At 33.2% G+C, this 25,215-nt stretch overlaps 2 protein-coding genes and 1 long non-coding RNA gene across 11 annotated transcripts in view; 2 read left to right on the top strand and 1 right to left on the bottom strand.

The window, feature by feature from the left end:
- The window catches only part of eIF2D (eukaryotic translation initiation factor 2D), a 50,830-nt gene extending 49,199 nt beyond the window's left edge, over window positions 1-1,631 (top strand). The window contains exon 7 of the mRNA XM_076481520.1: window positions 1,464-1,631. Coding sequence (XP_076337635.1) covers window positions 1,464-1,531 — 68 coding nt within the window. The 3' untranslated portion in view covers window positions 1,532-1,631. The remainder of the gene's footprint in view (window positions 1-1,463) is intronic.
- On the bottom strand, window positions 1,004-18,051 carry LOC143239906 (uncharacterized). Its single transcript, XR_013021437.1, has 3 exons — window positions 17,931-18,051; window positions 2,260-2,444; window positions 1,004-1,074 (listed from the first exon to the last, which is right to left on the bottom strand). It is a non-coding gene; the product is annotated as an uncharacterized LOC143239906 (long non-coding RNA).
- A 5,148-nt stretch (window positions 18,052-23,199) lies between these two features.
- The window catches only part of LOC143239861 (uncharacterized), a 40,582-nt gene continuing 38,566 nt past the window's right edge, over window positions 23,200-25,215 (top strand). For 4 of the 9 annotated variants that reach the window (XM_076481483.1, XM_076481488.1, XM_076481511.1 and 1 more), the window contains exons 1-2: window positions 23,201-23,421; window positions 24,671-24,847. The gene's annotated coding sequence lies outside the window, so the exon portion shown is untranslated. Of the gene's footprint in view, window positions 23,422-24,670; window positions 24,848-25,215 lie in introns of all 9 variants that reach the window. The other 5 variants (XM_076481463.1, XM_076481446.1, XM_076481474.1 and 2 more) reach the window with 3 other exon arrangements.

The raw sequence follows: 25,215 nt of genomic DNA, 5'->3' as shown, positions 1-25,215 counted from the left end.
GTTGGGGAGTTATCCCCATCCTTAAATTAATTAGTCTTTGCATTGAAACAATTGAATTATACTGTAAATTTCTAGTTTTGGCTTTTGTGGCACAAGTGATAAAAGGTCTATAGGTTTATTTACGCCAATACAGTTTATGGGATTTCTTTTTTCTTTGTAAAGTACTTCCAGTAAGTTGAAGAATAAAACAAAACAAATTACACTTTAGGTGAACCTGTAACAAAGGGTACATTTGCAACACATGTCTGATTGATGTTGCATACCTCTGATAGTCCTATTTTGGAAAATTTACCAGTGACCACCACCAGATCTGTTAGTTTATATTTGATTGAAAGTTCTATTATCATGAAGGTAATCCATACGTATATGGAATGAAACATTCACATGTCATTTAAAAATATATAAGATAGTACACTAAATATGTTTATGTAATTTATGTAAAAAAATGTACATGTAATTGACGTTGTTTCTAACACTGTAGTAACACCTTATTGAAACCAGTTAGCAGAACAGTTGCTAACAAATAAAATTAATCTTTATTTATCAGTCACTTCTCCAAACAGATTATCAGTAGTTATATTTGTTTTAACATTGTTGATTAAGTAAACTTAATAATGAATAAACCACAAAACATAACAAAGAAACAGGCTGAATTAAAAAATAAACACAAACCTTCAAGTATAACAAATTTCATTTCCACAAAGCATATAATAACAAATAATACATTGTAAATCTTAATACTATGAATAGGTATCCATTAACTAAACATTTTGTTTGATGTTTGCATTTGAAACATAATTTTAATTTCAAAATCATTGAACAGCATTATTTCTATTTACTAGTTGATCGTACTCAGTTTCTGAAATTAGAATTATTAGTGTTACTGAACAATCAAATTGTTTATTTTCAAAGGTTAAGAACTACCTTCAAATTCTTAGCTAGCAAATGAACCTTGAAACACAGCTCTCAATTTGAAAGTTTCAGTTTCTGCCTTTCCATTTCTGTGTTGGCTCAACCTTTCTGTTAATAAATTGCAACATAACTTCTGTGCAGTTTGGTTTGACAAAACTGATGCTAGAATGAAAACTTGTAAAAATAATCTGGCAACTTGTGCTCATGAAACTATAATGTTTTTCTGGGTTTTTTTCACATTATTTCACTAATTGATGTATTTAAGTTTAGGAATGCTTAAACAGTTGCAAAGAATGATTAAATGAAATTTAATATTGTAAGAAGCTGAGGAACAATCATTTAATACTGCAAAAGCACTTTTCAAAATTGGATAAAAGGGAAAACTTGGAAAATCACAGCTATCTTATTTATTCACTTGTTTGGGTTACTTATGAAATTGTAAAAATAAATAGACAAATATATATGTTATAACCTCTAATTTTATAACTCAATTAAAATTTTAAATTAATGAAATTTATCACTGAATAAAACATTTTTTTTTTATATTGCAGATGAATATAAAGTTCCAAGGAAGTACATTAAAGGCCTAGACAGTGCACCTAAAGAGAAAAAAAAGTAATGTTTTCTAATGAATACTGTCATAAAATAAAATGTGAATAAAATCTGTAAACTACTGCTGGAGGATACAAGTTTGTAATAAAATAAAGCTGTGACAAAAATCCTAGAGATTCTTATTATTGATACTTACCCTTGTAATAGTTCTCTGTAATTATGTTCACTCTTCTTCAAACATAATGCTTTTATATTTTTATATTTAGACTTTTTTATTTTAGAAATATCATGTCTGATTACTGATCAGTTTTGGTAAATTTCTAATCCAGTTTACTGTAGGTTAGTTTTCACTTTAATGGAAATTAAAACATGATATCAGATTTATTTTCTTGTATGAATAATCACAGTGAAAAAGTGACTGAAAAAAACAGAAACATCAAAAAAACACTTGCTGCTTTAGAAAACTCAAGTGATTCCGGGTAATTTGATTGTGCCGATTTCAAACATATAGTCCGAATTAATCCATCACCTTTTAGATTTTGAGTTATTGTACTACCTTAATATTTTATCAGCACCATGTGAAATACCATGCAGTTGATTCAGTTAATACATATATATGTTGTGGTATTAACTTTTCTTGAACAGTTTAATGGGCAAAAGACATACAATTTTGCTAACTTCAAATATTGACTGTATTATGCTGATGTAAAATTCCAAATATTTATACTTGTATGCCATTTGTTCGTGATACAAATGTAACAAATAACACCACTTTTGCTTCATTCCCATGCTCACCTGTTCAGTTTGCTGGAACATTCTAAAAGTTCTTTGGCTGAACAGTCAGTTGCTTCTCACTCACTCAGTTGGTCACCTCACTTTTCACACAGTGAAAACAAAGTCTGACCTTCTTCTGCACATCATATCTGTGATGTAATGAAATTCTCCAAAACTTGGTTTTTAAAATCTTTTAAACTCTAGTTCTGTAAATAAAAGGTTTTTTTTTATATTTTCTATAAAATCATTTGAAGTGCTGGAAAGTTTAAGTTCAAATGTGCAAAAGTGTTCCATACAGTTTTTGATAGAGTTGTGGAAAATATATTACAGGTTCATGAAGGAAAATATCACACACAAAATAAAGGTAGCTTACTACCATCAGGAAGGGACATTTGACCTCAACCCTTTAAATTTCACAGAAAATTGCATGCATTATGATGTAAAGTTAACATTGTAAACTAAGTGTTTTTTATTAAACTATGTATTTGTATTTGCATTTAAGCATACAGCACATTATTTTAGTCTGTTAGATTATGCTATAAAAACCCAACACCTATATATGCCCCCCTTTCAAAAAAACAAAATCTGGCTTGACACAGTGGTGAATAAGGAGAGAGAAGTATGCCATTTGCTGTTCCCGTAATATGACATGAATTCAAAGATCATCTAAATGTTATTTTTGCATGACTTAACATTTCTGGATATTCAAGCAAAACTAAACAATGAATTAAATGTCTAGATAATGAACATACAATGAAACCAGTATCTCAGTCTTCTAGTGCCACATCCACCAGCAAATCAGAAAGCAGAAGAAGACTCATCCTGCAGAGAACACAATAAACCATCTTCAACTTTTTAATTAGTAATTCTATTCCTGTTGAATCTCATCTGATCACTCAAGATCAGCGAAATGATCTGTCAAAGCAGCATGGAGAACTTCCTGGTTCTCATTTATGGTAGTGGAACTTATTAGCTTCTGGAATTTATTGATGTTGCCACTAAAGTCTTGATTCTCACCACAGTATGCAGGATACTTTGTGTTTCTTTACAAATGTTGTTGTATTAATAGGAGATTAGGTATTGAACATCATCCTAAAGAATGGAAACATTTTATTGACTCTCTAAACTTAGTCTGAAAGCTGTACTTTTACACAATGGAGACACTAAGTCATTGATTCCGATAACTTATGCAGTGAACATGAAAGAAATGTGTCAAAGCATGCAGTTTATACTTGAGGCCATTAAATATGATTACATGTGGAGTATGATGAGCTAAAAGTTACTGCACTCCTGTTAAGCCTGCAGAGTGGGTATATCAGACATGTTTTTTTTTGTTATTGTTTGTTTCTGGGTTAGCTGAGATGATAAAAATTGTTTAAGAAAATGAATGGCCAACAAGAGAGAACTGCCTACCAGGAAAAAAAATTTTAAGTATCAAACTTCAGTAAATCCACAAAACATGTTTTCTCACTTCATATTAAACTGGGACTCATGAAAACTTTTGTATAGAAGAATGGAAATAAATATTACTGGTTTCAAGTATCTGTCTGACCAGTTTCCAATAATCAATAAAACAGAAATGAATGGAGGCATTTTTGTTGGGCTACAGATTCAGGAGAGGCTGGTGGATGATGATTTTGAGATAGTAATCGATTTGAAAGAACCTGTCAGAAAATTATTCAATGTGTTTGTCAAAAATTTTTCAGGAAATCACAGAGATGAAAACTGTGCTGTGATGATACACTAAAAAATTACAGGAAAATGTGGTCTAAGGATGTCAAGATGTACTTACTGTACCACATAGACTATTTTCATTGGGTGATGAGCATAATGAGAGTTCCCACCAAGTTATTTTTATAATGGAACAGCAATATCAAGGGCAATGGAATCTTACAATTATGAGAGATTATTGTTGGTTATCACAGTATGAAACTGAGAAAAATACACAAAGGGGACAACAAGTCAAGTGCATGTTTTGTAACAAAAAAAATACCGTGATGAGTTTTGAACATAGTTTGAATGTATTTTCAATATCTTATAATAGTCGTTTTTTAACTGAAAATGATATTATGTATTGCTTTCAAACATTATTAAATGCACTTTTCAATGAATAAATAAAGTTATTAAAGAAAAAGTTATTTTCATAAGATGTAAGAATATTATGAATAAATCTAGCATAACTAGAGAAGATCCGTAATTTTAAACATGATTTTTAGAATCCACACCATCAGTAACAGTTGCATTTTTTGCTAGTAACAGAGAAAAAAAATTTGTTTTTGTCCACCATTCACTAGAAAATTATCATTCTGTTTTTAAGTAAGTAAAATTTGCAGTTTTACTTTGGCATTGAAATGAAATTTCAGAATTACAGGGGTAAAATCAAAATGAGTACAACATTTGTTGCAAAACAGACATCATAATATTGTAATGTGACTTAAACTACCTTAAAATTTCTTTTTACTGATTTAGTGTAAAGCCTCAACTCTTGTCTTGATAATATAGTATAAACCTTTAGTTTGCACAATAATTACAAACCTTTGGATCCACAAAATACTTCTTTGTACTTGTTTTATACCATATATAAAGATTTTCACTGAAATGTGAAGAATGATTTCCAATATTGTGATTAAATTTATTGTTCCACATAAAAGTAGTTACTTTCCCAAGGTTGAAAAGTTATCCAAAAATTAGTGTACTTTTTGTAAAATTGGGAAATCTGTATTTTTTTAATAATGCAAAAAAGCAACAATGCCAATAAGCATAAAATAATTGGTTATACTGTTAAGTAAAATTTTAAATTTAATACTAGGTGGCAGAGATGCTAATTCTATGTGTGGCTATTATGGGATTAAATTTTAAAAAATATTTTTAGTTTTAATTTAATTTATTCACTGAGGAATATGAACAGGTTAAATATGAAACTCCTTTACATTTTACACATCATGATTTTGTGTACAAGTTTTACTCCTTGGACTTTTATGTGCAATAAATTTTACTTTTGAAATAGTCCAAATATTTTTTTGTCTTCTTAATAACATTAAAGGCAAGTTGATATAGTTATTTTTTCCCCTCTAGGTAATGAAAGTAATATCTCTGTTGTATCATACCTCATTGTTTGTTTGTACAATTGGTGTTGATGAAACATTTCTCAGTCATAGTTACATGCAAGTTTATTAAATTTGGCATGTGAGGAATATAGTGTCATCTCATGATCTTGTTTTTTTTTTTTTTAAACAGGGTTTATTGGTTACTAACAGACTTTTGTCACTAGCTGAACTGTCAGATGTTTAAAGATCAGAGTGAGCTTTTTCAGTTCTGAATTTTGCTTTGTATGATCAAGGCCTTAATCATTCTGATAGACATTTCAACTGGACCTGTTAAAGCTTTGGTATCCAACTGTAGATGATTGGCTATCTGCTAGAAGAAGCATTAGTACTAGTGTTTACAATCATCATGGCCAACCAGTTGTTAACATCAACAATTATTTTTTGATGAATAAGAAAAGTGACATCTTTGTGAATACTCTTTATTTTATAAAAGAGCAGAGCAGACCTAACTTCTGACTATAGAAATTTGGGTTTAAATATAATTTCACTTTCTTTCATAATTTTCAGAAAGTCAGGTGTGACTCCATCACTTCTTTCCTATGTAACTTATGATTTAAATTGAAAAGTAACTTTCTCCTTCAAATACCTATGTCCATTATATAAAAGCTATTACTGCATCCATTGAAATACTTTTTTAATTTTGGAAAAATATATAGAGATAAAACTTTCTACTAAATGCATACAAATATTCATTTTATAATTACAAAGGAACTATAATTCAAGGTGAATTAATAACATCAGGTTTCACTCTTTTTTTTTTTTTTACACGACCTTAACTTTAACAAATGTTTAGAAAAATATAAACATTTTCAAATAGATTTTTTGTACAGTTACATAAAATATTTATTTTCAAATATTTTTTGTACAGTTAAGTTTCATTTATTTTTAACAAGTTAAAAATGTTGCTTTAACTTTTTAGTACTTTTTTATTCATCTGGAGGTGGAATACATAAAAGTAATTATCAAAGCTCTGTATCTATTGATGAAGAACTGTTCAAAATAGAGTATTATTTTTTAACGTGCACCTCAGGACTAATGCTTCAAATATTGGATTAGAAGCAGTTATCTATTAGAAGGATGTTGTACATAGATGCAAAAGAATTTACAACTGTAACTGACTATGGTACCTTGAAATAGATACAAAGAGCTCTGAAGTTAACTGGTAAGTTGATGGGATGGCCACTAAAATTACAAGACTTAACATTGTAAATACTGCACAGAAAAGGAATAAGGATCTAGTTCCCTCATGCCCTATCAAATACATCTAATGTTTTTTTTTCCCCCAGTTATCAGTTCAAGCACAAAGTATGTGCATATACAGTCTGCAATAACATTTGCAGTCCTTTTGAACAACGTAGAACTGGTTGTTCTTCGGGTACAATGCACATCTAATGATCCATACACTGCCGATTTTGCACCTCTGAATGAAGATATCCTTTTGATTTGATAGTATCCATCTGGAGTCAGAAAGAGTGCCTTTTCTTTAGAACCTGCCTCCATTTGGAATTTGCCAATAATCTTTAATGAGGTCCATCCTAGTAAAGAACTTGGTCCCGTCTTGATTTGCCATGAAATTTCTTGGTTGCCCATAGATTGAGAGTCAAACTTCATCAAAAGGTTCAGCTTCTAGAAATCTATTCAAAAGTTGTTTGAATTGTTCCCTTTCTTCATAATTACCATTGATGAACAGTAGGCTGAATTCGAATGCTTAATAATTCTGGCTTTTAACATTACATCAAGTTCCTGCTTGATCAGGTCTCTCACTACATAGGGCATCTTGTAGAGCTTTACCTTGATAGGATTCCTGGTCGTGGTCTGGTTTTGTTTTGAACAAGATCTATCTGTAAAGACACCTTGTAACTATTTGTTCTGCTTGCTACTCAGTTCTTCACTGATTTCGACATATTTCTTTGTTTCATTTCCACTTTGTGGCTTTAGGTCTAATAAGTTTCATCTTCTGTGACAAAGTCACCATTTTTCGGTACTGTAACGTGGTCGTGGATTGACTTGCAGGCACACCAAGTGAATTCTCTCAGCGTGGTAGTTGGAGTTAGAGTAATATTACGTGCTGTTACATGAAATATTTATTTGAAGTGAGGATGTAGTGGGCAAATGGAGCACACAGGTACTAACTTGAGGGTTTATAGTTAAAGTGGCTCAAAAGATTTGAGACTAGGACTTCCAATAATACTTTATTTAAGTCATCAAACACTTAATATTTACACACACGCATATACAGGTATCTTTATTAATGTTTATCGGAGGCAATCATTTTAACTCTATTAACATGATGATTGATATTTAAGAAAGAATAACATTAAAATTACTTGCAAAGGTCTTTGACGTGAAATGGCCTGATTTTTACTAATGGTAAAAACATCTCTCCTTCTTCTATGAGATAAGCTGAGATGTGAATGATCAGATCAGTTCGGATTGCTTGCTGGATTTCTTAACATTTTGGCGTCTCTTCTAAGACCATTTATACTAGCTGAGAAAGGAAATTGTCGGCCTATTCATAGTACCGTGATGTCATCTGACTTCCTGTTTGTGATTTCTTAAACTCGTTAGTTACTAATAGTTCATACTGACACGTCACCAAATGGTCAAGGTTTCTTTCTTGTTTATGAACTTCTACGTTTGTAAGTTAAGCATTCTCTTGAAAACTGTAGCCCATACTGTAGCGTCGGTCCACTATCCAAGTTTCTTCTTGGTTTCAATATCCAAGTATGCTTAACCTCGACAGCGTCAATTCACTTCAACTCTAACAAACATCGGACAGGACAGTTTCTCATCTTTAGTTTATAGCTTGAATAACCTCTTTTAACCTTGATAGTGTCTTTCTGTTCCAATCTAAACAAAAATCGGATGTTTTCAGCGGCTTTCTCTGAATCTCTATCTAAAATAACTCCTTTGTTGTCCTTAATAGCATCAGTTTTTCATAAACTAGCTATAAATTAATTACATGGCAACAAGTTTCCTTGCATGTCTCCTTGCTGTTCTTATTCTATAAACATCATTGCCTTAAACGTACTTTTTTATACTTCACTATTTTCTGTTTATTATCACAAGTACTTATACGAGGCATCCAAATATCTAGCGATGTCTCAGTCCTGCATCTATAACAGACCTGTTCTTCAATAGCTGCTTCTGTTAAGCCTTCTTACCCCTTGAATAGATTGGTATGATAGATCTTGGTTCTCCCATTAACTTTCACCTTATAGTATATTCTGTTGTCTACTTCCTGTACTTGAAATGTTGATTGTTGGCCTTCTTTTTATAGAAGTACTCCTGAGTGTCTTGAACTACATACAGACTTTCTTGAGTGAATTGAAATAGCTCTTCCAGATAGTTTCTGAAATATAAATATTGGTACGTGTTCCTCACTTGTGATTCTTCTTTTTTTTCTCCAAAGTTCTTTCAATATCTTCATCAGACTTCGTACTATTTTTTCATTCAGTGGCTTAAATAATGAAAATCTCGTACTTGCTTCCTAGCCTTCTCAGTAGGCAAATAATATTACTTACACGTACCTAACCATTCACGTGATCTCTATTTGCACATCTTCTTCAACATACTCTTTAAGACACAACTGTCCCTCTCACAAAGTCCATTAAATCTGAAGTTGTATGTGTTTGTAAAGGTTGCCTAGTGCTGATGAATCTGCACAATTCTTACATTTGTTCTAAACTCTTTTTCGCTCTCAACTTCGAGGAAATCAGGTCTTCTGCTACTCTCTGTTTCTATATTTAGAAGTGATATGGTTTCTAAATAATGTGTGATATAGTCGACATTTATAGATGTCAACTATGCCACACATTAATTTCTCTTGTGACATACAGATGCTAGTGGTCCAATCGAATCCACAGCTGCTCTGCTCAAAGACTTGTCTATGAGGTGCATGAAATCCAGTGGCACTTTGCCTACCTTCCTTCTTGGTACTGTCCATTGGCAGATTTCAGATGACCTGCAGAATCTGTTCATATCTCCGCTGATATCTGCTCGATGAAAGTTTCTGGTGATTATGTCTGCTATCATCTTTGTTCCCAAGTGTCCTCCTACAATCGACTCGTGAACCAACTTTATCACTTGATTGCATTATTCTGTTGGTAGTATGACCTATTCAAGCTCTTGCCTTGGTAAATCTAATACAGCACTCTCTTCTAGTCCTCCATTCTGTAAGTTCCATTCCCCTAAGTCTTATGCTTAGCTTTTTCCCAAAGTTTCTGCAGTGAAGGGTATTTCTTCTGAACTTCCTTCAGTTTCTATATACTTACATTTGGGACGTCACTCTTAGAAACTTTCAGCGGCTTTATTTCTTGGTTGTTTTTCTTTTCTTGAGCTCTTGTGGTAATTGCAGATGTCTCATTAGTCTCCTCATAGTCTGATTCCTCCAAATTTCTACTGCCTAGTATATCACCAATCACCAAGTCACAATTAGATGTCTTCATACTCATGGCCTCAAGGCCTGTCACATAGTACAGAGTGTCCACATTTATTCTTTTTTTGGGAAACTTTCTCACTGTCCTATCAGTCAGCAAAGACATATGTATCCTGCCCATCATACAGCCATCAGCTACTAGACTGTTTAGTGCTGCCTCCTATTCCTGTGAAAAGCTGGCTGAGAGAAACTGCCCAGTCGTCTTTGTTATAGTTCCGACGTTTTTTACATTTCTCCTGAAAAGCATTCATGTTATCTTTCTGTTCATCACATTTGGACAGCTTGGGTCGACTGGTCCTGACCCCATTGTCATTTATGGATCTTCCAACTTTCATTTGGAAGAGCTTGGCAATCTTTGTGCTGATATTATTTCTGTTTCCAGTCTCTCCTTTTCTTCTTTCTATTGCTCTTACTTCATCTCCTCTCTTTGATTTTTTTCTAAATCTTATTGTTGTTTAACTAACTCTTATAGGTCATATAAGTCTATTAGCTGGCTTGCCACTGTCAGGGAAGAGATATGTACATCACTATTTATAATAACATCCATAGCTGTAACATACATATCTCCTATTATATGGCCCGGCATGGCCAAGCGTGTTAAGGCGTTCGTCTAGTAATGCGAGGGTCGCGGGTTCGAATCCCGCTCGCACTAAACATGCTCGCCCTCCCAGCCGTGGGGGCATTATAATGTGACGGTCAATCCCACTATTCGTTGGTAAAAGAGTAGCCCAAGAGTTGGCGGTGGGTGGTGATGACTAGCTGCCTTCCCTCTAGTCTTACACTGCTAAATTAGAGATGGCTAGCGCAGATAGCCCTCGAGTAGTTTTGCACGAAATTCAAAAACAATCCTATTATTTTGGTGGCATGAATCAAAGTATTTTTCCATTTGTAATTCTTGCACAACTGAAGTAGTAGTTTCTGAAACGTCTTTAACTCAATTGGTAGTCACCTAGACAGAACCAAGGCGTTGCATTATGTTTATGGTCAAAATCACTCATATAATAAACTTCTAAAGCTGAATTGTTGTGAAAGCTGTTGCAGTGATCACTGTAGCTTTTCCATGATTTGAAAACCTCGATAAACATTGTAGTTTATTAGTTTATACACACATATTTTCATGTTCCCCACATTTGTGAACCATGAATTTTGTCTGAAAGTTACTTTACTTTCTACTGACCCAACACGACGTCAAACCTCATTTAACATGGTTTTCCTGGTAGACAACGAGCTAAACTTCAAATATTCTGTAGTATCAAGTGCCAGGTCATCATTACCTTGCTTGATCTTGATTCAAGAGTTCTAAATGAAGGGTATTGTCCTAAATTAATTCACACTGTTAAAAGAAAAGTATCAAATGAAACTGTTTTTGCAAATCAATAATAAATACAAACTTTCTTGAAAAAGTATCATCAATTTATACTATTATAGTACATCGTGTATCAGTTCAAACTGTTCTGTTAGAACGTGGATTAATTCAAAATGTTCAGCACGTATAAAGTTAAGCTTTTTTACAAACACATGCAACAATACAACCTTCTTATACAAATTATTTTAATAAATTCATATTATCCTATTACAGTATGTGTCAATTCAAATGGTTAAAGTAAATAATGTATTAAAGTACTTTACTATCATGCATAAATCCACTGTTTTAACAGCGTGTGGCAATTCATACCAATCTAGAAGGTAATGTATCAACTTAGTCTCTTCTAGTAGAACGTTAAACAGTTGAAACTGTTCCAATACAACATGTATCAATTCAAACTATTATAACACCTCTTGTATAAATTCAAGCTATTCTAGAAAAATATGTAACAATTTCAACCGCTCTGGAATATCAGATATAAGAGTTTCTTGTAAAGTGCCTGTTAACATAGACAACTAATGTAGATCACATATTAGTGCCAACTGTTACAGGAGAAACACCAATCTATAAATTAACACTAACTCATGTTTCAGCTCAAACTGTTATAGCATATCATATATCAATGAAGTGTTCAACTTGACAATGTATCAAATCAGACTCTTCTAACAGATCGTTGATGGGTTCTTACAGCACGTACAAATTCAAACCATGCTAGTGAAACATATCTATCAAATCTATTATAACACACCACGTATCGACATCAAACACTCAAATAGAACATGTACAATTCAAACTGTTTTAGAATAACATGTATGATGGAATTTGCTCTACTGGAGGATCTCGAAATATTCTGGTACATCAAATATAATTTCAAACTGTTTTAGTAAATCTTGTTTATATTCAAACTGTCCAAGTCAAAATGTCATATCAGTTTCGGTATGAACAGAGACTGTTTTAGTGCATCGTATGCTAAGTGAGACTATTCTAGCTGTTAATGTATCAGTTGAAAGTGTACAAGAGGAAAGCTGTTTCTAGTAGATAAAGTATCAATTCAAACCTTTCTATTACATGATGTACTAGATGTACTTCCGCAAAATTCTCCAGATGTTTTATTCCTGAGTAAATAATACCGAAATTAAGAATAATATATATATATATATATATTTGTTTTTTGCTTTTGAACTTCAGATGTCATGCTGTGTTGTAGGCTACAGACTGCATAATTATTCTTGTAATTCATGGTAAGCACACATTTTACTGTTGTCACAACAGCGCAACTTGCACATTAATCGTCCTTTACATGACGTTATTTTAGTGTCTACCGACAGGCTGAGAGACAACACATTATCGTATAGCGATGCAAATTATTAAAATTCGTGACTCCCCCCATACAGTCTTTAACCCCATTTTGAAGGACTAAAATCAAATTGTTAATGGGTCACTTCAAGTTCTTCTACGACATCATGTTCAGTGTTCGAACAGATCGTGTAACAATTCAAACTATAGCAGTAAATCATGTATCAGTTCAACTTACTATGGTGGAGTATGTATCGAATGAAACTGATAAAAGTAAATCATGTATCAGTTCAAATGCATCAATTCCAACAAATGTAGTGAAATATATATTAATTTAAACTGTTTGTGTAATAAATTAGTAATAAATTAAAGGCCCGGCATCGCTGGATGGTTAAGACACTCGACTCATAATCCGAGGGTGGAGGGTTCGAATCTCCGTCACACCAACCATGTTCGCCATTTCAGCCGTGAGAGTGTTAGAATGGTACGGTTAATCCCACTATTCGTTGGTAAAATAGTAGCCCAAGAGTTGGCGGTTGGTGGTGATGACTAGCTGCCTTCCTTCTTGTCTTACACTGCTAAGTTAGGGATGACTAGCGAAGATAGCCCTTGTGTTGCTTTGTGCGAAATTCAAAACAAAGAAACCAATAAATTCAAACTGTTAAAGTGGATCTCGTATCAATTCAATTCATTGAAGTAAATCATGTATCAATACAAAGTAGTCTAGGCGCGCATGTTTCAAATCATAAGTTCGTAGATCATGTACCAGTTCTAACTGTTCTTGTAAATAATGTATAAAGTGAAACTGTTCTTGTGAAATCTGTGTCAATATCTACCGATTATTTCTCAATTCAAACTGTGCTAGTATAGGATCAATCAAATAAAACAGTTCTAGGTGATTATAATATTAATTAAAACTGTTCCAGTATAACATCTATGAATTCATAATGTTCTAATAGATCATATATAAATTTAAATCATTCTAATAGAACACGTATCGCAATAGGATGTGAATATATTCGAATTGCTGGTGTACGTCGTGAATTAATTCAAAATTTTCTCGTAGATCACGTATCAGTTTAAATTAATCTAGTAAAATATAAATCAAATCGAACTAATATATCATGATTAAATTCAAACTGTATTAATAAAGCACGTATATGCTGATGTATGTCTACTACATTAAATATATGTGTAAGTTCAAACTTTTCTATTAAAGCATGTATCAACACATAGTGGCGTATTTTCAAAGTTATCGCGTTTACTGGCGGTACACCATTCTTGGGACAATTTAAAAAAAATAGTATTTTAGTTGATATAAAAAAATGAATCTTATCATTTACCAACATATGTCTCCAAATTTGTTCTAGCAAATCGTATAAATTCAACCTTTTCTAATACTTTATGTACCATTTCAAATCATTCTATTGAATTATTCGTAAATTTAAACTCTTTTTGTAGAGTATGCATTAATTCGAGATGTTTTAATAAATTATGTATCATTTCAACCGTTTCCTGTATACACACCCTAAGAGGTGGAAGAAGGTATGCAGGCAATACCCATTGCCTTTGTATACTTAATATAAAACTTTTTAATGTAAGAAATGAAAGCAAGCCTACAATCAAAGATAAGCCCCAAGAATTTTGTCTCAGCCACCACAGGAAGAACATCACCACCTTGACAGTTGGGAGGAGCAGAATTAGGCAGAAAATTCTTTCGTTTGCAACTAGAACATTTTTCAGAAGAAACAGGTCGATCGACTTCTGTGGAATCTACCCTAGGACGATCTGGCGGATCTCCATCAGAAGAAGGAGACTCCACAGACTGAAGGCGTGAGTAAATAATACGAAAAGAAGATAGACCCAAACAGTCACTGTATACAATGGTATGAAGAGAGACAGTAGAAGTATACTTGCTACTTCTTGAATCCAGAGAGAGCAAAAAACTCTTGACATGGTGAGAGAAATGCTCTCGTGAAAGCATGGAAAGACTTATACGCACTCCCACTGTAATAATGAAACAGAGTGCAGCAGTCAGAACTGGGGACAGGAACTTCTAGGTTTACATACTTGTGGCAAGAACTACAACAAGATGTTTTAAAATGTTTGAACCGCTGACAATGGAAACACCAGACATGGCTAGGAATATATAGTTTTACATTTAAGTTTAAACGTTCTGCCTTGAAAGTTGCAAGCACACGTGGCAATGTAAATGCCAATATAAGATCACTGACAATCTGCATAATTCCTTATTTACAAATGAAGGTATACTTTCACAGAAAAAACACCTTTGCTGGAGAAACCAGCGAAATATTTTTTGATGCAGAGATGTTCCTTACATCCCTTTTAACAAGCATTCCTTGGGAGAAATTTAAGATAGCATGAAGAGTAGCCCCAGTAGGTGTATCTCCAAGGGTTTTCAAAGTCAGGAGTTTGCTGTCTTTTGTTGTTGGGTTTCCACAAAGATGTCCCCAGAACATAGCTTCTTAACTCGTGATGACGAGAAACCCACTTGTAGAGAAAAATATATATGTAAAAGTCGAAACGTTGTTCGCTCCTCTATAAATAATTTTTCAGCCCATACCAGCCGTTTATATAAATAGCTTCTCAACTGACTTTGATGAGCCAGAAAGTTCCCATGCAAAGATATTATTTAGGGACAACAAGGAAACTGTTGGTCCATCTCTGCTGTCCTGTCCACTAAGTTTAAATTAAAACTATTAAATAAAAAATTATAGCCAGTCCTCATCATTCCTGTATCTATCATGGTTTCTTTTAAACTTAATTAAATTAACTAACTCCAAAATAAGATTGTCTCGGCCGAAGACGGCTTTTACCTTGCTTAAATTTTATTTGTATCTCCTAGTCCTACAATTCTCATGTTAAGCTTGAAAAATGTTGATGCATCAACATTATCATTTCATTTTATAATCTTAAACACTTCAATCATATCCCCACTAACTCTTCTTTTTCCAAAATAAAACAAATTTAAGGATCTTAATTTTTCCTTATATGACACCCCATTCATTTTAGGTACCGTTTAGGTACTAATGCTTCTCTGAACCCTTTCCAACAATTCAATGCCTTTTTTAAGGTAAGGAGACCAAGACTGAACACAGTACTTCTAATTTGGCCTAACAAATGACCTTTACAATGAAATTATAACATATTTATAATCTTCTGTAGATACAACCTAATAACTTATTTGCCTTTCCACTATCAACAACTCAATGCTTGGATGGCTTAAGAGACTGATCAACCATTACACTAAGATTCTTTTCTTTCCTGACATTTCTAAGGTTATTTCTATCTAAATTATACTTACAATTCAAATTATGATAACTCACATGCAATATCGTGCATTTATCATAATTAAAATCTTTCTGTTTATTCCTTTGAACAACTCACTAAATGATCTAATTTTTTTTATAAAGCAACAGCATCCTTTTCACAGCCAGCAACACCCAATACTTAGGTATTATCAGTAAATTTAAGTAATTTATTCATCATTCTGTTATATGTGTCTTTAATGTAAACTGAAAAGAGTAATGGCCCCAAGTCTGAGCTTCGTGGTACACCATTTACAACATCAATCCAATATGATTGAACTCCATTTGTGACGACCCTTTGTTTTCTTCCATCAAGCCATTATTCCATTCCCACATCTATAAAGATAAGTTTCTTTACAAGCCTTTTACCTGGCAATTTGTCAAATGCTTTCTGAAAAGCCAGACACACCAAATCTACACCCTTATCCTCATCTACATATGCATTAACATTTTCAAGACAAGGTTTTCCCTTACTGAAACCATCTTGACAATTCAATAAAATTCTAAACTTTGTTAAATGGCTTTGCAAAGTATCTTTTGCTAGACTTCCTGAAACTTTTTCACAACTTATATAAGACTTACAGACCTATAATTACTGGGACAACTTCAATTTTCTCCCTTGAAGATAGGAGTGACGTTAACTAATTTCTAATCTGTTGGGACTTGCCCATTATTCAAGGACTTACAAAAAATGTCGCAAGAGGCTCAAACATCTAGTACTTGATCTACTTTTCTCCAAGGAAAAATATTATCTGCCCCAGAATCCCTACCATTCTTTGAACTTCTCAATTTTACTTGAACAAACTCAGAATTTATGGAGTAGTCTTGTTCAACCTTTTTTTTCATCTATTAGTTGCTCAAGATGAAGAATATTCTGAAGTCTTCGTTAGTAAAAACTGAAAAAACGGCCGAATTTAATAACCTAGCCATTTTATAATCATTACGTACAAGCTTTCCTTTGTCATCCTTTAAGAGTTCTATATCCATTCTAATATTTTGTTTAACTCTAATATACTTTATAAAAATTTGTTAATTTTTAAGTTTTCAACCAAATGTTTTTAATACATCCGTTTGGATGTTCTAATTTTGTGTTCAACCAATTTTATTGATCTTCTATAATATTCTAAATCTTTTATAATACTAGTCAATGTAAATTTCTTAAATTTATGATGCTTTAATTTAATTGTATCTCCTATACTTAGGGAGCCAACCTGGTTCTTGACTTTTTTTTCTTTTTGTTTGTTTTGAATATTAAAATATTTTTGTTTAAAAATTCTCCACACTTATTCAATGTCTCCAAATAACTCAGCTTTCCAGTTCACCACATATAATTCTTGTTGTATCCCTTCAAAAGTCAATTTTTTTTTTACATTCTGGCTCAAAATATCATTATTCCTGATTTCCATACATTGCAAAACATCAAACTCGACACAGCAATAATCACTTGTGTCTAGGTGTTTTCAAATTTCCATTCTTTAAATTTCTATATTAGAAGTTATCAATGTAAAATAACATTATTACCAGTAGGTTCCTTGGATAATTAGTAAAGAAATTCACCTTGAACCGTTTCCAGAAACGTTTTTCCCTCGTGGTTTGCCTCTAGCGTATCTTAATCAATATGTTTGAAATTAAAAATATCTCTAATTATGATTTTGTTAACAGCTGAAATCGTAATCTCACTTTAAAATTTTTCTCCAATTTCATGTTTCATCTGGTCATCTGTAACAAATTCCTACCAAGAACGTTTTTCTTTGATATCCTCTAACAGAAACCGAAATAGATTCAGTCTCCTTGCTGTTATCTTTAATATTATCAACTTCAACAAGTTGTAACCACACTTTACATATACAGCCTCTCCTCCCTCACTATTTACTACTCCGTCCCTATTAAATAACCCATGACCATGTACTTCTGTCGTCAAAATTTAACCATATTTCGCTTCTTTCCATTATATCAAAATATTTTATCCTTGCCAATGCCTTAAAGTCATGTATTTTATTTATTATACTTCTAGCATTATAATGGTAACAATTAAGCCTGTTCTTATAAATACTTTTACACTGATTTCTTATGCGAAACTTTCATCTATATCTCAGTTTTGTTTCATTTAGTTTATCTTTGCCCTTTCTTCTATCTAGTTCAAGTTTAAAACTTACCTTACAACTGAGTTGACTGCCCCTGCAAACACGCTGGACCCTTTTCTATTTAAGTGTAAACCACCCATTCCAAACAGATTTCCGTCTCCCAGCGAACTGATCCTACATATCCAACCAACTAACCTCCTCACTCTTACACATAAATTTCAACCTAGCATTTTGCCCATCCTTAAATAAGGATGCTTGAAAATAAACACAAGTCGAGCTATATTGAAATCTGTATGCTGACCTTTGTCTGTCTATAGTACCTTAGTAACACCATTCCTCTCATTTAGTTCTTCTAAAGATTATGCAAGAGTATTATCGTAAAAACTACAATATACAAATTAGATAAATTATTTTTATCGCTTTCATTGTTACTGTAACGTTGATTTTATGTTAGGACAAGTTGTTCTATTTTGCTCTTAAGTACACACAACTCTTCTGTGTTATGTGTGTCTAAACGTGATGCACAATGATATAATTATCGCTTGCTTTGGCCGTGATTTTCGTTCTAAGGCTTGTTAACAATTTTGTGGTATAGCAGAAAAATCAAAACTTTTTATTTTTTCATATGTTTTCAACGTGACGCTTGTGCCTGCTTCCGAGAGCAAATCAAATTGAAGCGAGGCTCTAACGTAGACAAACAAGCTCGCATTTCATTATCGACTGTAAGAAGCCTCTTTCTCTTTCTGGCTTTAATTTCAGTCAATGCTGAAAATCCAATTTCGCAAAACCACGAAGATGCAAATGAAAGCAGAACTTCAACTGCTTCTGAAATGATTGCAGGATATGAATTTTTAATGGGGATCCAAAACTTATCCAAGCTCTTTTCGGGAAACAATGACTGATAAAATTTGTCGTTTCGTAAATCAATGAGCTGTTCTTCCTCCTAAGTTGTAAGATTTGTTGTCTCGTTGATTCCGAATGGATAGGTCACCCAGTTATATTCGTCGACAGCAAGTGACGGGAAATAATGTTTTAGTGCGGACTGTAGGTCGCTTAATGTGTTCAAATTTGAGGGACTATTTTCTTCTTTGACGGACATTCGTTAATGGAAGGAAAACAATCAAGAACTGGTTTCGAGGTCTTATTCTTCCACTTTGTTTGTTTGTTTGGAAATTTCGCACAAAGCTACTCGAGAGCTATCTGTGCTAGCCGTCCCTAATTTAGCAGTGTAAGACTAGAGGGAAGGCAGCTAGTCATCACCACCCACCGCCAACTCTTGGGCTACTCTTTTACCAACGAATAGTGGGATTGACCGTCACATTATACACCCTCACGGCTGGGAGGGCGAGCATGTTTAGCGCGACGCGGGCGCGAACCCGCGACCCTCGGATTACGAGTCGCACGCCTTACGCGCTAGGCCATGCCGGGCCCTTATTCTTCCACAGCGTCATCTTTTCATCGAAGGCCTTCAGTTTGGACGTTGCAGTAGTAATGTTTTCAGATGGTCCTTGGAGACTTAAGTCCAGATAATTTAATTTGTTAAACAAGTCGGAGAGAAATTGAATCTTCAGCCACTAGATTTCATCATAAAATGAAAATTCAAAACCTGCTTCCTCAACCTCCAAGAAAGAAATTACTTCAGTTTGTAGTTGGACAAGACGCTTTAACACCTTTCCTTTTGAAAGTCATCGAACTTCAGTGTGATACAGTAGCTTTTTGTAGTCTGAATCCATTGCCTCACAGAGAAGAGAGAAAAGTCGAGATTGAAGTGGTCGAGACTTGATGAAATTCACCACTTGAATAACGTGATTCATAACAGACTGCAAATATTTCGGCAAAGATTTGGAGGCGAGTGCCTCTCTGTGAATTATGCAGTGAACAATCCTAATGTTCGGATTTTGTTGGTGTACCAGAGTAACGAATCCCTTCTTTTTTTCTTGCATTGAAGGACAGACATCGGCGCAAACGCTGACACAGGTATTCCAATGTAATTTGAAGAGCAAAGTTTTTTTCTTTTACCAACTCGAAAATGTCTTGGCATTTCGCTGTATTTTTTTAAATCTTTGCAAAAGAAGTATTCGTTTACGATTTTTCCATCTTTTATGAATCGAACAAAAACCAGAACTTGAGCTTTTCTACTAACGTCAGTAGATTCATCAACTTGAAGAGACCACAACAGAGACAGTTCATCTTCAGGCGCTTCGAAGTGTTCGCAAACTTGATCCTTCAAATCCGACGACAAGTCTACAATTCTGCGCGAAATTGTGTCATTGGACAGTGCAACTTGCTTAACATTTTTGGCGGCATCCGTTCCAAGCATAGTTTCAACGATGATTGCTAACGCTGGCACAATGACTGATTCGGCCTCCGTATGCGCTTTTTTGCGATTTGCCAACAACTGAGCAATTTTATAACTTGCAATCAATCCTTTTTTGGGCAGCTTCATGTAGTTCACAAGCTTCCTTGAATGTTTATGTTGTTGAGCCGCGAGATTCTAAAAGTATTCTTTTGGTTTATCCTTCACAGCTGAATGTTTTGTTTCCAAGTGTCTCTTCAGTTTGCTAGGAACAAGCGCCTCGTTTGACAAAGCTGCATTGCAGAGTAGACAGAGTGGTAATTGAAAATGTTCCTATTCCAAAGCGATAAAACTGTATTCGATATATTCGTTTTTGTACTTTCGTTTGATTCCTTGCTTTTGGTTCAACACATTCTCCTTTGAAGCACCAGACTTACTCAGATATTTTTCCACGACTAAATGATAAAGCTAATTCATACACGATAAGCACGAAGTTGATATAAAATTCCTATCTACAGTGTAGTAGCTGTAGCTTACCGCAGAATGAGAACGCGTTTCAGAAAGTAGTTTGATTGTTTGATGCATCATTTATGACGAACGAAGCGCTTGTTGCACAACAATTAAACTAACAGTCGAATCGTTGCAGTCGAGAAAGTTGAATGTGTTTCAAAAACACCACGGCACACCTGCCAATCTCTCGCGGCACACAGGTTGAGAATCACTAATTTAACCTCTTTCAAAACCCTTGAAAAAATATATTATCTAGTCCAGGAGACTTACCGTTTTTTGAACTTCCCAGTTTGTTCTTAATCAACTCAGAATTAATGAAGTAATCTTGTTCGATCTCGTAGAATGCTGCTTAAACCTTCATCATGTTCACTAGATATAGTTTTGTTTATTTGGAATTAAGGACAAAGCTTCGCAATGGGCTATTTATGCTCTGCCCACCATGAGTATCGAAAACCGGTTTTTAGCGGTGTGAGTCTGCAGACATTCCGTTGTGCTACTGTGCGGCCCATTAGGGATAGAGCTTAAGTTAGGAAGTTTGTACTTTCTAGTATTACTGTTCATACAAGATTGATAACCGTCAGTTTTAAGAAAAGTCTCTGCTGCTTAAAATTTCTGTTCGTATAAATTTGACTTGAGTTAGAATTTAGAGGAAGTCTATGCTATTTATTATTATATTTCATAAAAGGTTTATGTTTTATAGGAAGTTTCTACTTTTTAGAAGTATACCAATACAAATAGATCAGAATAAATCATTATCAGTCATACAAGTTTGACTATCGTCAGTGCTTACATGAAATCAATATTTGTGGTATTATAGTGCTCATGCGAGATTGATCAGTGTTAAAGTTTTAAGGATGCCTATGCTGTCAAGTATTATTGCTTATACAATTTTAAGCAACCGTTAAAGCTTAGAAAATGTCTGTATTTTTCAGTATTATAGTTGGTAGAAAATGAAGTAGCGTTCTGGATCAGTCGAAGTCTATATTGCCTTGTATTATATTTCATACAAATATGACTATCGAAAGGAAATCGCACAACAAGGGAGACAATGTAAAATCCTTGGCTAGACCTTCGATCTATTTATAGTTCATATTATAAAATTTGATTTTAAGTAGGCAAAGATTTTATGTCTTATCAAAGGTTTGTTTGTTTTTGAATTTCGCACAAAGCTACTCGAGGGCTATCTGTGCTAGCCGTCCCTAATTTTCCAGTGTAAAACTAGAGGGAAGACAGCTAGTCATCACCACCCACCGCCCACTCTTGGGCTACTCTTTTACCAACAAATAGTGGGATTGATCATCCCATATAACGCCGCCCCCGCGGCTGAAAGGGCGAGCATGTTTGGCGCGACCGGGATGCAAACCCGCGACCCTCAGATTACGACTCGCACGCCTTAACACGCTTGGCCATGCCGGGCCAAAATAAGAACTCCGTGGAAAATGCATTGTTTATAATTTAATAATAGGATCTATAAAGACGTAGAAGACCTAATCATGGGTTCTCCACTGTCTCTCTTGTTTGTGTGATGTTTTCTTGGATACGTTTAAAACTGGTACTTTGGTGATTGTTAAACTTAAATCTGAAATATGGATTAGGTATGTCGATGACTCATTCGTTATTTAGCGGCGTAATAAAGAAAACTTGACAGATTTTGCTAATTACATGAACGGCTTAGAAGCCAATACTAAAATTACTTATTAAATTGAAGAAAATAATAATTCACCGTATTTCTTGGCGTATTTGAGAAAAACAAAATTTATAAACCACTGATTTCCATAAAATTTCTTATGTTATTATGTCACCAGACCAAGAATCATGTCTTACAAATAAAAAAAAAACACACTTAACTTTTTATTTGTATATTTCTAGGTCTTCAAAGTAATGTTGTATGCAAGAATACTGATAAAATTAATGTTATAATTGAATATGCAGCATTAGACATAGATTTTTCATATAATATTATTGACAGACAATCAGAAACATTAATAAAATTACAAACAATGATAAAAAGGTAAGCTAAATTGTTTTTTGATAAAATATATAAAACGTAAATGTTATTCCTACCTGCCATATGTCGCAGATTTACCGTGTCCCAGTTTTGAAAATTTAGCAAACAAGATCTTCTTTTGATTTACAGAGAAGATTAATCAAATAGGTTGTTGTTTTGAAATAAGTACAAAGATAAACCACGGGTATGGTACCCCACCTTTTTGCATTGCAAGTCCGCAGACATACCGCGTAGCTACTGGTGGACTCTGAATTTGAGCTAAAGCAGTAATTAATATTGTAGAGAAAACAAGTATTTATAAAATTAATAGTGAATGCGGTTGTATGTATGTATATTTATATATATACATATATCGGTCAAATTAGAAAAAAATTAAAATCAAATAAACATTAGAGAAATGTCAAAAATATAAGTGAAAATTCTGCAATAAATGACTATAGAAAAAAAAAACTTTTTTTGGTTCAATGCATAAAAATAATGAAACATTAAAAATAACTATCGTGTCTCAAAGAAAGATAAAGGATTGAAAAGTCATAAAATGTGCAGATGGCGTGATATTTCTGTTGGTTTTGTTATCATGTATTTTTTTATCCAGATCATAGACCATTCTGTTTAAAATATAGAAAATTATGTGAATCGTACAGATGTTAATTTAAAAGTAGATTAAGCATCAGAACCACTCACTGTTTCTTTGGGGTTTTAAAGGATTATCAAAAATCGTATTTGCAGTCTTCTTTCTCCCATTTCTGGTAAGTCAATAGAGACCAAGTAGACGATTTAGTGTATATAACGTGTAAGACTTAGAAAACTGATATTTTGTGATAATATTATTCCTGTTTCTAGTAAAGGTGTTAAGGCTATTAAGGGTTACCCAGGTAAAAACAAACTAGTTAGTCTTACATTTGTGGTAATGAAAGTTATAGAAAATGTGATTGACCTCTTCTGTGATTTCCCCAATGTAATTGATGTTCACCATCTTTCAAAAGACACTTGCCACAATTTATCTTCATGTTATTATACATTACTGTCGTTGATTTGATAGATGACATTGAAAATGCTGTTCTCTATTAAATTTATTTTACGTTATGTTCTATTATAAACACTGGAGAAAAGTATAGTAGTTATAGTAGTTTCATTGAAATAATACATGTCGTTTAGATCCAGGTACATAACATTTACATTTAAGAAGTATGACTTGTAGAGAAATATAATAACATATCTTAAAATATTTTTTTTATAATTAATATAAAAATATGTTATTAAAAAGTGAAGTAAAAATACCTTTTTCAGTTTATTTCTAACAAAAAGCCTGACATGGAAGAGATTAAAGAAGCTTTGGAAAATAATTTAGTGAAATATATGAGACAAGTTCAGAATAATTCATAAGATGGAAGTATTGTGTTGTGTATATGTTTTTTTTATTTAAAAGATTATACTTATCTACATCAGAGGAAGGCTAGTGACTTTTAGTACTAATTTTCAGAAAGGTTTTGATAAACTAATGTACAGGATATTATATAGAACAATCACACTGGTAGGGAATAGAGAAAAATATAATTAATTGAAGATAAAGAGGATTTTTGAAAGTGAACAAAATGTTATTAATGAAGTTCAGTCAAACAGGACTTTTGTTACCAGTGGAATGCCTCAGAGCTACATATTGGGCATTTATTGTTTTATTTTTTATTTGCATTAACAATATTGATAGTGTCATAATTAATAATGTTTGCTTATTACATTAAACTCTTGAGTAATTATAATTATATTGAGGATATTTATGTTCTATATAATGGTTTGGGTTAAATTTATAAGTTTGACAAACAGTTGGTATTTAACTTATAGCAAGTATAAGGTAGCGTGTTTAGGTTATGATATCTGGATCACATGTTCAGTATGGTAGAGGGAAACTATCTCAGTAGTATGGTATAGTTATATTAAAGGATCTTGGGATAATGATAAATGAGTCACTTGAATTATTGGTGGGCTATGCTTTTTCAGAACAGATGATCTGCCATTGTTTCGTTTGGCCTTTGTATATCCAGGCACAGTTGGACGAATTTGAATTGAGTCTGTTCTTGGATGACATTGCTGTATCCACTAGTTAGTCCATTTTACCATCCCCAAATATGACCTTTTTTTGAGTCATCTGAGAAAGGCTGATACTCCTGATTGCAAGTACTGTCTTTTATTTGCTGAACATCTTTCGAACCATCCTTTCATTCCTGTTTATACTACCACTTATCTTATATAAATTGTAACTTAATTTTAACTTTTTTATACCCCTAGTGCATTACTTCTCAAAATATAAACTCCTTGTTCACATTTTGTTGTAGTCACTAAGACTCTCCTTGACATTTAAAATTGAATAAAGTAAATCTGTAATACCAGCTGTTCTCAACCTCTTGTTATCATCAATAAAACAAAGTATAAAGAAAACTCGAGCACAACTTTAGTTAAAACATTCTTACTCGTAAATTAGAATGGTCTGTTTTCTTTGTCGTAAAACCAGTTTTTGGTCCATTTAACTTTTCAAGCAATTTCAT

Source organism: Tachypleus tridentatus, chromosome 2 (genome assembly GCF_004210375.1).
Source record: "Tachypleus tridentatus isolate NWPU-2018 chromosome 2, ASM421037v1, whole genome shotgun sequence".
NCBI classification, from domain to species: domain Eukaryota; kingdom Metazoa; phylum Arthropoda; class Merostomata; order Xiphosura; family Limulidae; genus Tachypleus; species Tachypleus tridentatus.
The sequence above is the reverse complement of the archived record's forward strand: the minus strand, read 5'-3'. Positions and strand labels throughout refer to the sequence as shown.